At 41.0% G+C, this 13,368-nt stretch overlaps 1 protein-coding gene across 3 annotated transcripts in view; it reads right to left on the bottom strand.

Moving 5' to 3' along the window:
- Positions 1-13,368, bottom strand: part of PAK3 (p21 (RAC1) activated kinase 3) — a 193,251-nt gene that overhangs the window by 37,153 nt on the left and 142,730 nt on the right. For all 3 annotated transcript variants that reach the window (XM_030576247.1, XM_030576249.1, XM_030576246.1), the window contains 2 exons: positions 11,843-12,039; positions 3,534-3,634 (listed from right to left, as the gene is read on the bottom strand). In XM_030576247.1, the coding sequence (XP_030432107.1) occupies positions 3,534-3,634; positions 11,843-12,017 (276 nt within the window). In that variant the 5' untranslated portion in view covers positions 12,018-12,039. The remainder of the gene's footprint in view (positions 1-3,533; positions 3,635-11,842; positions 12,040-13,368) is intronic.

A 13,368-nucleotide genomic window follows, 5' to 3' on the forward strand; every position in this document is an offset into this window, starting at 1 on the left:
GATAGGCTACAGGAAGACAGACTTAGGAAAAACAGAAAAATCACAATTGTTCCAAAGTTTGGAAGCATCATCCCCCTTTTTACCCATTTTTTTCTCCCTTACAAAAATATATTACTGAGGATTCACGGCAAGTGACTGGAAAAATTACTCAGTGTTTTTTTGATTTTTAAAACCAGTTTAGCAATTATTAACAGCTGTATGCAACTTTTTCCATTCCTGACATCATAACTGGCCAGTGCACAAGGAACAAACTGCAACTGAGAAAGTAGCTGTTGAATTATTAGAAGGTCAAGCGTTGCTGTAATACAAGTAATGTACGTGTCAGAGTGAAAAGTCTAGGAAACTTTAGACAGACATTTGTTTAGGTCGCTAATGTGCAAAGTCTTTGGATCTAAAGCCATGACTTCCTCCAACTGGCTAAAATCTTCATCAAGAATCTTTAAAAATTTGGTGTGTGGCCAGCTTTTATTCCAGACTGGGGTCAGGAAACTATTTCACTAAAAGACATGCCTTACAAAATTCACTTTAAAAAACAAAACAAAACCAAAAAGCTACAAATTCGGAGCCGTCCTCCCCTCAAAATAAATGCAATAGCTTCTTCAAAATAAATAAATATAAAGCTAAAGAAGCATGCTTCCACCCAACAGTTTCCAGCCAATTTCATTTGGTGCTTTGTGCCCTAATTCCTAGCAATCATGGTTGCTCCAAGCACAATGAAATGGAGTTTTAACATGCATACATGAGTAACAACATAGCTTGATGCTAAAACCGTATAGCCAAAACTCAGGATCCCATGCAGGTGTTCCTGATTCCAATTCTAGATTTCAACAAATAGCAGTCAGGTAATACATCCAGGGAGGAATTAACATTGGGCGTTAGAAATTTTTCTATGCATTGCATGTAACCAATAAAGCTGACATGGCTGGCATGACAACCACTGTAATTGCTTGAAATTTAAAATATTTTCACATTCCCATGGCACTTCCAAACTTTTGAGAGACAAAGACAGTGCGATCACTAAACACTGGGGATTTTTTAAAAAAAGTTGTGTAGCTAATGGTAGTCCCTTCAGCAAAATTTATTTACCATGTGACTATTTGGCTGACACAAGACTTGTGTCCAGATTGGGAAAAATCAGGGAAGCCAAATGTAACATAAGACTGATATCTGGTGACTGAAATTAGCTCGTGGCTAGGGGGCAAACTGTGGTCCTTAATGGAGCAATATTTCCTTTGACTTGAATGGACTTTTTGCTGTATTAAGTACTGCAGGACTAGGCCTATACCAACAAGCCTCATCATCACCAGGCTGTTCTGGAGGGGTGGGATAAGTATATTCTGATGGTGCAGCCATCTCTTTATGGCAGCAGCCCACTGAATTAACTTCTGCACTCTCATGCTTCAGGAGCAAGTATGTGTCATTGTAGAAATAACTATCCAACAAAGCGAGTCTGGACAACAGGAAGCTAGTGCCTATAATTTAAAAGAGGAAAAGAGTAATTGAAAATAAATCATTGCTATAAAAGTGGGTTTGTGCACTTTTAGTCCAGAACAGCTGTTGCTTTCTATAAGAGGCCAGGGTCTGTGCTAATGGACTGCTGATGGCATTAGATGTTACAATAAGAAGTCTGATGCTGCAGACCTACTGTTTGACACAATGGATGCTGGCAGCAATATTAAAACTGATCCAAATGCTGATCTGTGAAGTGGAGGTAGAGGGTTCCTCAAACCCCAAATCTTATTTTTGTTGTTGTTCCATTTCTTTTTGTTCCAGCTGACAGGGAAGTGAAAATGGCTAAGATTATTGTCTACTGGTGCACCAGGGAAGATAATTGTGATCCATTTCACTTTTCTTCCAGCCAGAACACAGAAGAGAATGAGCACAGGAAATGAGAGAAAGAGAGAAGACTGACGAGTACAGAACACAGAAAAAGGAAAGAAATAACAGAACAGTAACTGGGAGAACATTGAAAAACGGGATCAGAGAAAAGAAGAGAGAACACAAAAGATGACGAAGGAATAGGACAGAAAAGGTGGAAGAAAAAGAGATGGAAAATGTAAACACAAAAGGAGGAAAATAAAAAACATGACAGAATGTAATGCGGAACTGAGAAATGGCAGCAAAGTTTAAAGTTACCTGTGAAGTAGTTACAGAGAGAGACAGAATGGGAGCGAGAAACAATAAAATGTAGAGCGAATACCAGAAAATTGTTCTGAAATTGATATATTTGTTGCAATTTTCTAAGGGCAGAAGACCAAATCTGGAGGCCTAAACTCAATCTCTACTCAGGCCTTACTTAGGGAAAATTCCCAGTGAAGTTAATCAGTTTTGCCTAAATAAGAACCTCAGGATCTGGTCCAGAATATTTTTTTGAAGTATATATTTAGAAGTCATGTCTATTCTTTAAAATCTAATATAAATCTGAGTGTAACATTTTCAAATGACTAAAAGCTCTTAAATTCTAGTTCTCTTATAAAGACGTGATGCCACCACACAGCTTTTATTTTATATGCATTAATTGATTTTATTTATTTATTTAGGAAGCAGGAATGTTCTAGTTTTCTGAAACATGTTAAAGAAACAGAAGAAGCAACCAAAACAAAAATCACAGAAGATTTGCATTTGGTGCCCAGATTTTGGAAGCTGGTGGCACATTGGCCAGGAAGCCACAAAATGATTTGTCCCATCTTCCCTGTTTTACTTACACTGCCAATCAACATTAGCCCTTCCTACCATTCGGCATGTTTTTACACCATAGTCTGATCCATCAGCTCACTGGGTATTGAAGGTATGGAAAGTTACTAGTACTGCTAAGCTGGGAAAAGGTAAGAATAAACTGACTATCATGTTAGGCTTACTAATTAATGATTCCAACACCTAACCAGTGACTCAATCCAAAGTCCAGTGAAGCCTCCCATTGGCTTCACTTAGCTTTGGATCAGACTCATTTCCCCCATTACTTGAGGTGAAACACACTGCATTAACTCTTCCCACTAATCTTACGTGGCAAACTTGACCATTCCATTACTACCCTACTCAAGCTAAAAGCATGCCTGATTACCTAATCTCTGGACAGGGAATACCTCGGATGTTGTTTACTGAAACAAAATGATCAGACTTCCACAATGCCTGTTCTGCAGCTTTCTGTCGATGTTTATAGGCCAGTTAGACTATGACCCTTAGGGCCAGCTGTCCAGACGTGTGCACATGCACACTTTCCTTATGTCTTTCCAAAGACAGTGAACTCTAGCCCCAAAACAGCTTATAAGACTTATCCAGGCAGGCACCTGGGTTCTCCTAGTTTTCATTTTCCACAGGCACTCTGCTGTTAATCCAAGGGAAGGTGGGGGGAGGAGAGGAGGAACGGGAAGCAGCCGCAATCAGAGGTAAAGTACTGAAAATATCCAAAACCAACAAGTCTGTTTTTTCTCAGCCTGACTGCTGTCATCACCTGAAGTTTCCGGCTGCAAAAAACTATTTCACTGTCAAGGAACTGAGAGACTTAACAAAGGTACAATATGGAGGTTACTTACAGTGAATTCCCCGGTGACTGCATCAAACCCCACATGAATCGTATGTTCAAAATCTGAAGGAAGAGAGATCTCAGGACGCTCTTTCTCTTTCTTCTTATTGGCTAGAGGTAAAAATGTTAACATGCACTTATTTTCTGCAGTTTTTTCATTCACAAGTTTTTACAATCAGGTTCAGTCAAAGTAACCATTTTAAACTGGGAAACAATTAATTCAAAGGGAATCTTATCCGCTACATAGACCCAGGTTAATGAAGTGCCAACCTAATGTATACCCCTTTTTCGATGTGGCCCATGAGATTGTATTTGATTTTCTTCACATGGCCAAATCCAGATTGCAGCTACCAGCTACGCAAGGAATCCACTTTAAACAACTGTAAAAGCCTTCTTAGGCATCTATAAAAAGGAATCAGGTAGGTAAGTTATTTCTAACATCATTTCGCTTTTTAATCAAGCCTTCATACCCAGCAGCTAATACTTGATTTATTTTTTCAAAACTCTGAAGTTTGTCCTAACAGATTTTGGTGCTTCTTGTGGAAGGAGCTTGATTTGGGGGGGGGGGGAGAATCAATAAAAGTTGTATTTGCATTTCCTCTCCCTCCTTTTATAGCTCTTTGGTAAAGTATCATATCTAATGGCTGTCCATTCCCAGCACTCTGCTCCACTGAAGAACTGAATGGCAACACATCCACAACCAGTTTTACTGAGTATTCAACTGACAGTAAACAAAATTTTGGTCCCTGGCTGGTGAGCAAATCAAGGTACTTCAGGAGCACTCACCTTGGCAGAGTTTTTGAGATACTATGAATGACAACCCTTTATAAGACAAAAGGTACCTCCACTAACACATCGAATTAGGAGTCACGGTGAAATAACTGTATTCATGCAACAAATTTTGTTTAGATTACAAAAACATCTGGGGAAACCTATCCAAATCCAGGCAGAATCCTAGTTAAAATATCAAATATAAGCTTACGAATATATGTAACTGTAGAGTATATTTACATGAACTCCCAAATACATCTCTAAAGACTACATATAATTCATAAACTATGTTCAAAGAGCAGGGGTTCACTGACAGTACAAGCTGAAGTATTTGGTTCCTTTGGAGAATCATCATACTTTACAAACAGAAACCATACAGGTAGATAGTAGACGAAATTGCTATTTGCAGGTTCTTCTTTTATCCTAATGTGGTGCGCAGTGCTGTTGAAGGGAGCAACTTTGGAACAGCTTTGCCACTTCAGTTGAAATAGAATGTGCTACAAAGGAGACTAGAATGTATTCAAATTTCTATCTGCCATGTGTTTTAGTGACTAATCCCAATTCGAGAAAGAAGATGTTAATAAAATGTTTATGTGGAATGCACATTGCATCATCTCTAGTGCTTTAAATTGAAAATTTCTGCAATATATCCTTGAAGCCAGCTATTCCTTTCCTCCCTACCCATCAGTTTAATACAAATATTTAGGGAACCAAATTACAAATTCTCAGCATGTTCCTAGACTGACTGGCTCTGCAAATCTGATATGATGCCACACTAACCATTACAAGGTCTCCAGAGATATATGGGGCCATGATTTGGGTCTTTAGGTGCTGCTGTAATACAAGTTAATAAATAAAATGGCAGCTGCAGGCAAAAGGAAGATCTGATATAAAGCACTGGTTTGGGGGGTAGAGGGAAGCTTTCACCAAAGGTGTGGGAGTCATGCTGTGAATCTGCATGGTTGGTCAGCAACATGCATGACAGTTTAGAAAGAGAGCAAGAAGTGATTGTGCATTCCCTCCATTTATTCTTCACACTCCCTGGGTGCATTATTAAGGATAGCCAAGTTGTACAGAAAAAGTTGTATGGCAGCAATTTTGTTGAGAGACTTATTTCCACAAGCAAGTTTCCTGTTCCACTGAGAGAGCGCGGTGGGGAACTGAGTGAATGGGGTCTTTGTTCTATAAATATTGACATTTTGCACTTTTACTTGCATCTAAGCCAAGTCAGACTTCTACCTTAAACACTAAGCTAGCGGCTTTTTATTTTGCCTTTCCTGAGGAGTGCCAGCATTGGGTCTGCCAATTGATGGCATTAGTGAAGTCCCTCATCTGGTACCTGAACCTACTGTGTGTGCAAGCATCCTGCACAATACCATAGTCAAGACACAAACCAGGTCCCTCTTGGTATGCAGGCAAACCAATATGAGCTGTGCTAATCTCATTTCAGAAGGAAATGTTTCCTTCCCTGTTTGACTTTAATGCCACTTTACACATCCACTTAATTGGCAGAGAAACGTCAACTTTCCCCAAAGTTAGTGCACACTGTCCTTCGTACTGACAGTATAGGGTATTCTGAATTTTTTTATTCCCATGTCCACAGTGTTGCATTTATCCCAATTAAATAATTACCTGCTGCGTTTCTGCCCAAGATCCTAACCTCTACACAATGTTAACTGATAATTTATTTTCCTTCAGCACTTGGAAGAGACAATAGTAATATAGTACATCAGAATTCAAGGGGTTTTCCTTTCATCTATAAGGAGTTGTTACTTTAATTTTCAGTAATAAGAGGTCATATCCCTTCAGTGTATGTAACCTTTTATTGTATATAAGAAAACTGGTTTTTCCAAGCTTGCCACTTGCAAGTGATTGCAGCAAAAATTGGATTTAAAGGGTCATCAAGTTCAGTTTAAAGGAACAGTCAAATCTGTAAGTGAAATTAGGTGCTATATAGTATGTTCTATCAAAAATTGGAACTTGTTGTCCTTTACAGGATGCTCATTCCTGGTGACAAGCATTATAGATCACTTCAGGAGACTTGGCATGCATGCATGGCATACCTCTGCTTAAAGACTGCATTCAAAACACTGATAACATGGAAATTAAATAAGGAATTAGATGTCTATATTTAACCCCACTGTCTAAACATTTTGACACTTTTCTATGCCCTGCAACCCAAATCACATACATTCTATGTGAAGTGGTGATGGACTGACTCCTCTGCAAGACTATCTGTAATTCTTGCTTGCTTATGTTACAAATGATCTCTGATAAATTGGCCAATATAAACACAGCTGTCAAAGCCTGGGAAATGTGAAATCACCCACCACATCTGCAACAATTATTACAGATCAAAAGATGACAAGGAAATAGACAGTGTTCTGTCTGGTTTCTCCCAGTCCCACTATTATTATGCTAAAAAAGCATCTCTTTGGCAATAAACTGTGACTCAGCTTAGTGGTGACTTTTTCTTTTCTCTTGTAAGGGAAAGAACAGCTTGCCCTCTTTTCACCTGCTCATTTTCATTGTTTAATTCCCTTCTATCCCCGTTTCATTCTGTTCTTTTCTCTGGGTCCTTTCTTTTCTCCACCCTCTTATTGACTTATTCAAATCATTCCTCCTTCTCCCTTCTTTTCTACCCCAGCATCACCATTCTTTTTTTCTCCTCCTTTTCCCCTTCCCCTTTCACATTTGTTCTTCCTCCATTTTCTTATTTTTTATGTATCTGAGGAAACTTAGCTACCAAAGGCCAGATTCTACTTTCAGCTACACCAGTTTAAATCTTCATTGGGTTTAACAATGTTAATACTACTATCGTTTACACCAATATAGCTGAAAAGAGAATCATATGGATACATTTTCTTTGTGATAATTTAGGTTTAATTTCCTGACATTTCCTTACTGGGCCACCACTTCCAGTTATGCGGTAGTAGTTATTTTTGCAGAGCAGCAAATGCAGGTGATTCGGTAAGAATGGAAAAGAAGGCTCTATCTACCTGACTGAAAAAAACCCAAACACCACCAAAATATCCCACCCCACAAGCCAGGCAGTTTCCTTGAATGACTCTGCTCCCAATTTTCTTGAAGGAACAGAGCCCAGCTGGGAGGAGACGCTCAGTCTTTGAATCCCCCGTAGCTACTGACTACTATCATTATTACTTAAGGAAGGTGATTAGAGCACCAGCCTGAGACTTACAAGACCTGGTTTCAATTGTCTACTCTGCCACAGGACTTTCTGTGTGCCCTTGTGCAAGTTACTTAGTCTCTCTGTGCCTCAGTTCCTCATCTGTAAATGGCAACAGTACTTCTCTACCTCACAGAGGAATTGAGGAAACACACATTACAGATACTGTAGTGATTATGAGCATATAATTACCTAGCAGAAATTATTTGTATTGTGGTAACACCCAGGGGCTCTAGTCATGGATCACGCCTCCCTGGACTAGGCACGGTATAAAGAGTTTAGGAACTAACTGTAAAATGAGAGATAACAGGTGGATACAACAATCAGACAGGGGGAGCACAAGGAAACAATGAGACAGTTTTGGTCAGCATGATAAGTAGCAGTCACAGAACACCAGCTGCCTACCCATTACAAAGAAAGCAGGTTGACAGAACATTTCAAGTAGTCTAGCACTTCTCAGGATACAAACGTCTTAGTCTGTTTAAGGAGAAATATCCTATGATTCTCTCTTGCTCACTCTGTTTAAAAGATCTGACAGCAGGATATTATAATAAACATGTGATGCTGCAATCAGTTGCACTGGATCAAAATGGACATGTTAAAGTAACATTGTGTTTTTGTAACAAAGACTTTCAAAGTGTGTCACTGTGTAAGTCTGTGAAGAATGCACAAGCCAGCTGATACCCTGACGTACAAGCCAACCATGAGATGAATCCACTTCAAGGGATTTTGGCACATCCTGAGCATCAAAGTTAAATATTCTTACTATTTCACACAACAAAATAAAAATACAAAATCCTAGTCACTTCACTCCTAGTCACACCTGTAGTGATGAAATCTAAATGGCTGCTAAATTGATTCTGATCTTCTACACGAGAAGAAAATTAACTACTTTTTTTGCTGTTGCAGATAATTTTGGGCAAGGATTCCTTCTGGATCTCCCCTTTTCTGCATCTGTTTCACATACTACCTCATGCTGAGGAAGTTTTCCCTCAGAAGACAGTCAACATCACTCTGACGCCAGCCAGAAGGGGAAGTGACCCAAGTCAGTCTGTCACCCCCAGGAGCTATCGTGGTTTTCAATCAAGGGAGTTAAATCAAAATGTCACCTCTTCTTTTCAGTGCTGTGTTAGAGTTATCATAACCTTAGTCCCAGATCTGGACCTTAGCGTCCAAAATATGGGGGTTAGCATGAAAACCTCCAAGCTTAGTTACCAGCTTGGACCTGGTACTTGCTGCCACCACCCAAAAAATTAGAGTGTTTTGGGGCACTCTGGTCCCCCTGAAAACCCTTCCCTGGGGACCCCAAGACCCAAATCCCTTGAGTCTCACAACAAAGGGAAATAATCCTTTTTCCCTTCCCCCCCTCCAGGTGCTCCTGGAGAGATACACAGACACAAGCTCTGTGAATCCAAACAGAGTGACTCCCCCTCTCCGTTTCCAGTCCTGGAAACAAAAAGGACTTTCCTATTCCCCAGAGGGAATGCAAAATCAGGCTAGCAAATCCAACGCACACAGATTTCCCCTGATTTCTTCCTCCCACCAATTCCCTGGTGAGTACAGACTTAAATTCCCTGAAGTAAAGAAAAACTCCAACAGGTCTTAAAAGAAAGCTTTATATAAAAAGAAAGAAAAAATACATACAAATGTTCTCTCTGTATTAAGGTGACACAACACAGGGTCGATTGCTTAAAAGAATATTGAACAAACAGCCTTATTCAAAAAAGAATACAAATCAAAGCACTCCAGCACTGATATTCATGCAAATACCAAAGAAAAGAAACCATATAACTTACTATCTGATCTCTTTGTCCTTACACTTAGAAACAGAAGATTAGAAAACAGAACTACTTCTCCAAAGCTCAGAGAAAGCAGGCAGCCAGAAAACAAAGACCTCAGACACACAATTCCCTCCACCCAAAGTTGAAAAAATCCGGTTTCCTGATTGGTCCTCTGGTCAGGTGCTTCAGGTGAAAGAGACATTAACCCTTAGCTATCTGTTTATGACAAGAGTCAGAAGAGAAAGTGGTTTAAATAATTGGGGCTGAGCCAGACGTCCAAAGTGGGATACACTCAGGGGCCAATAAACCATCCTCTCCAAGGAAAGAGGGAGAGAGGTGGATACAGAAAACTGCAGCAGGGTAAAGGGCAACTTGTAAATAGCATGAGAGAGAACACTTCTCTTGCTGCAGAGGTCCTCCTGGAGTATTGTCTTTCCTTCCAAGATCTCCTTTCCCCTGTTCCTCCCCTTCACCTCCCAGGCTGCTGCTTTCAATTCCACCTGCACAGCCACTCTACAGTGGCTACATCCTCCGCTTCGGTTCAGCTGGGGCTTCCCCCACCGCGGCTTTGGCCTCTTACATCACAGGCAGCAAGCTGCTTCCCATGCACTGCGCTGCACTCTGAGCCCCTAGGCAGCAGTGGCTGGGAAGAGAGTGCTGCGCACTGGTGGGAAAATGCCTGCACAGGGCATCTCTGGCTGTCCAGGCAATAGGGGTTGGGACAGGGAGGTGCCACGGTCCGCAGACCCTAGGACCGCACAGCAGTGACAGCCCCTATGGCCATAGCTCAGACATCCCCACCCAGTGACTTAACCCTGACCCAATACACATACACGCCCTAACACCACCAGCCACCCCACTACCCTCGTCCCTCAGCACATACACCCAGACACTTCCCATTACACCCTGCCCCATAGCACATACACCCCTAACACCACCAGCCACCTCACTACCCTCGTCCCACAGCACATACACCCAGACACTTCCCATTACACCCTGCCCCATAGCACATACACCCCGTAACACCACCAGCCACCTCACTACCCTCGTCCCACAGCACATACACCCAGACACTTCCCATTACGCCCTGCCCCATTGCACATACACCCCTAACACCACCACCACCCCACTACCCTCGTCCCACAGCACATACACCCAGACACTTCCCATTACACCCTGCCCCCTTGTACATGCACCCCAGCACCTCCAGTCAGCCCCCACTCACCTCTCAATTCCCCAACACCCCCAAATAACCCCACCCCAAAAATTCACCCCAATACATTCATAACATATATGCCCCCATTAACGCCTAACATCCCCACTGAACCCTAGTCCAGTAACTTACTCTTAATACACCCTCAGACCCACCTCGTGCTGACACACTCCAAACACCCCCCTTAATATACAATCAATGTATCACGGTTTAAGAACTGTATGCACAACATCCCCCTCCCCCCCATACACTCACTCATGCAGTCTCAACTCTGGTTATTCATAAGGCAAAGTGCAGCGGTAGTCACAGCTCCGCCTTATCTGCTCCCCAACCCTGTGTTGCCCAAGGCATCTCTTACCCATCCTGTGCATGCTGCATCAAGCCACTGAAATGCAGCTATTAGAGACTTTTCTCAAACTTCATTAAAATGGGGTATGAATAGCCTCTCCAAACAGGGATGAGTGGCTGTGATAATGTTACAAAGCAGGAGCCTGAAGCATGGTAATCTTCCATTCCCTTTGCATGGTGCAGAGTCTTGCAGGTCAGAAAATCGATTGTGGCACCAACCTGGAACAGGGAGGAACTCCGGTGCTCTCAGAGTAATGTCACAAAAAACCTTCTGACACAAGGGGAGATTTGCATCATTTCCTGTCTTGGTTCTGATATAAGACTCACTTCTACCTTTACATCTGCAAATGCATTTCAACTAATGCAAGACAGCCTACTGGCTTAACTGTAACTGCATTTAAAATACCCATCACCCTACCTTCCTTCACTCTGCAAATGCATTTAAAAATACAAGACACAGTTTTCTCCAGAAATTCAAACAACACAACATACATTCCTGGTTTACGAATTTAAAAAATCGAACACACTCTTCTACTGTAACTGAGCACATGTTTTGGTGTTCGTTTTTTTTTATTATGCACCCCCTTCCTCATCTCTATAAGTGCAAATAAAAGCAAGACTCCTCTCTCCATTCTTTAAATGCAAATACATTTTTTTAAAAGATTCAAAACACATGCCTCCCTTAATTTTGCAAATGAAATTTGAACCCTATTCCCTTGGTTTCACTCCACAAATGCAAGACCAAACCCAGTCTAAACCGGAACTGCATTTAAAAAATGCAAGACCATGTGTGTGTTTTACTGTTCTGCTCAGCTGCCCAAAGATAATTAATTAAACATCACCTCCTCCTCTTTGAAAATATGGCATTAGAATGATAGTAACATAACACTTTGGGGAGGTTTTTAATTAGCATGTCCCACCAACGAAACAGGAAGAAAGCACAGACAGAAAGTAAACACAGCACCCAACAAACTACAGGAAGAGAGAAAAGTAGCCCCTTTGCACTGCTGATACATTACTTTTATCTCCTCCTCCTGGGAAGATGGAGCGCAGCCTGGCCTTCTTGTTCTTCTCTTCCGGGGCCATAGGGAGCGGTTTGGAGCTGTGGTTCAATGCTGAAGAATCACGATTGTTGCTGTTCATTCTCAACGGAGGGGCTGGAGGTTTCTCTTCAATATCCAGACTATCGGACATCTTCAGCAGCGCTCACAGCCTCCTGTAAAAAGCAGTACAGAAAGCTACAGATCACCCAGCTCGGGATGCTGGGAGGGGAAGAAAGAACCAAGGAGGGGCATGTGGCAGAAGTTTGTTTTAGCCTTTGGAACTGGGTACCCTTGGCGCTACAAATAAATACTACTGCTAATCATAACAATGGTCAAATAAATGTTAAAGCGTTTTAATCCCAGTTAAAACCTTTTAAAATTATATTTAAAACTCATTTTCTTCCTACTTAGAAACAGGGTTTTTATCTCAAACCAGCACAGACCTACCAGAGCAAAAATTAGAGATATTCATTGAAAATATCTGACATTTACAACTTCTGCAATGCAGAAAACTGCTTGGCAAGGGGGCAACAGGTCACAAATATTGATCCCTGTTTCAGGCATACTGAGAGTATCCCAGGGAGTGTGGGACTTCACTGGAAGGGGGGTATTTTTTAAAGGGAAACTATTCTAAAGCAATAATTTAAAGTATTTTACACATAAAAATGAATCATATGTTTGCCTCTAAATCAAGATAAAAAAATCAGAAAAATCACCACCACATATTGGAAACCATATTATAATAATCTTTTGGAAGCTTCAAACTAAAATCAGCTCTGAGTCCCGTCCCACCCCTAGTGCTCTGTATTACCATACAGGTTTATTATTGTAGGGTTGCTTATGATGCTTGGCTGACTGTACCATTTTATTATTGTACGGTTGTTAATGATCATTGCTTTGTGCACTGGTTTGTCACTCGTAAGTGCTGGGCGATGTATACGGGTACTGTACATTACTTTAGTCACAAGTGCTTTTTTGCTTCATAATTGTAGTATTTATTTGGGGAAAAATAACCTAGAAATAATTATACAAGTTTTGCAAATAGATATAAGGAGGGGCGGGGGAGGAATCAAATTTTGCGTTTCACAGCCTCTCTCCTATATCTGTAACATTAAAAAAATCTATAGAGATATACCTGTCTCATAGAACTGGAAGAGACCCTGAAAGGTCATTGAGTCTAGCCCCCTGCCTTCACTAGCAGGACCAAGTACTGATTTTTCCCCAGATCCCTAAGTGTCCTCCTCAAGGATTGAAACTCATAACCCCGGGTTTAGCAGGCCAATGTTCAAACCACTTAGCTATCCCTCTGGGGTAACAAAGCAAGCAGTAATTTAGTCAAATAACATCTTAATATATAAGACCTGAAAATAATATCTGATCCAGAAAGGATCATTCATACAATGTTAGATATATTAAACTTTTTTAAAAGGGTCAAATTCTACAAACACCCTGCCTTCAAAAACCCTCCATTCAGAAAGGGCTTATATAACCCACTGGTGAGT

Source organism: Gopherus evgoodei, chromosome 9, assembly GCF_007399415.2.
Source record: "Gopherus evgoodei ecotype Sinaloan lineage chromosome 9, rGopEvg1_v1.p, whole genome shotgun sequence".
Lineage (NCBI taxonomy): Eukaryota > Metazoa > Chordata > Testudines > Testudinidae > Gopherus > Gopherus evgoodei.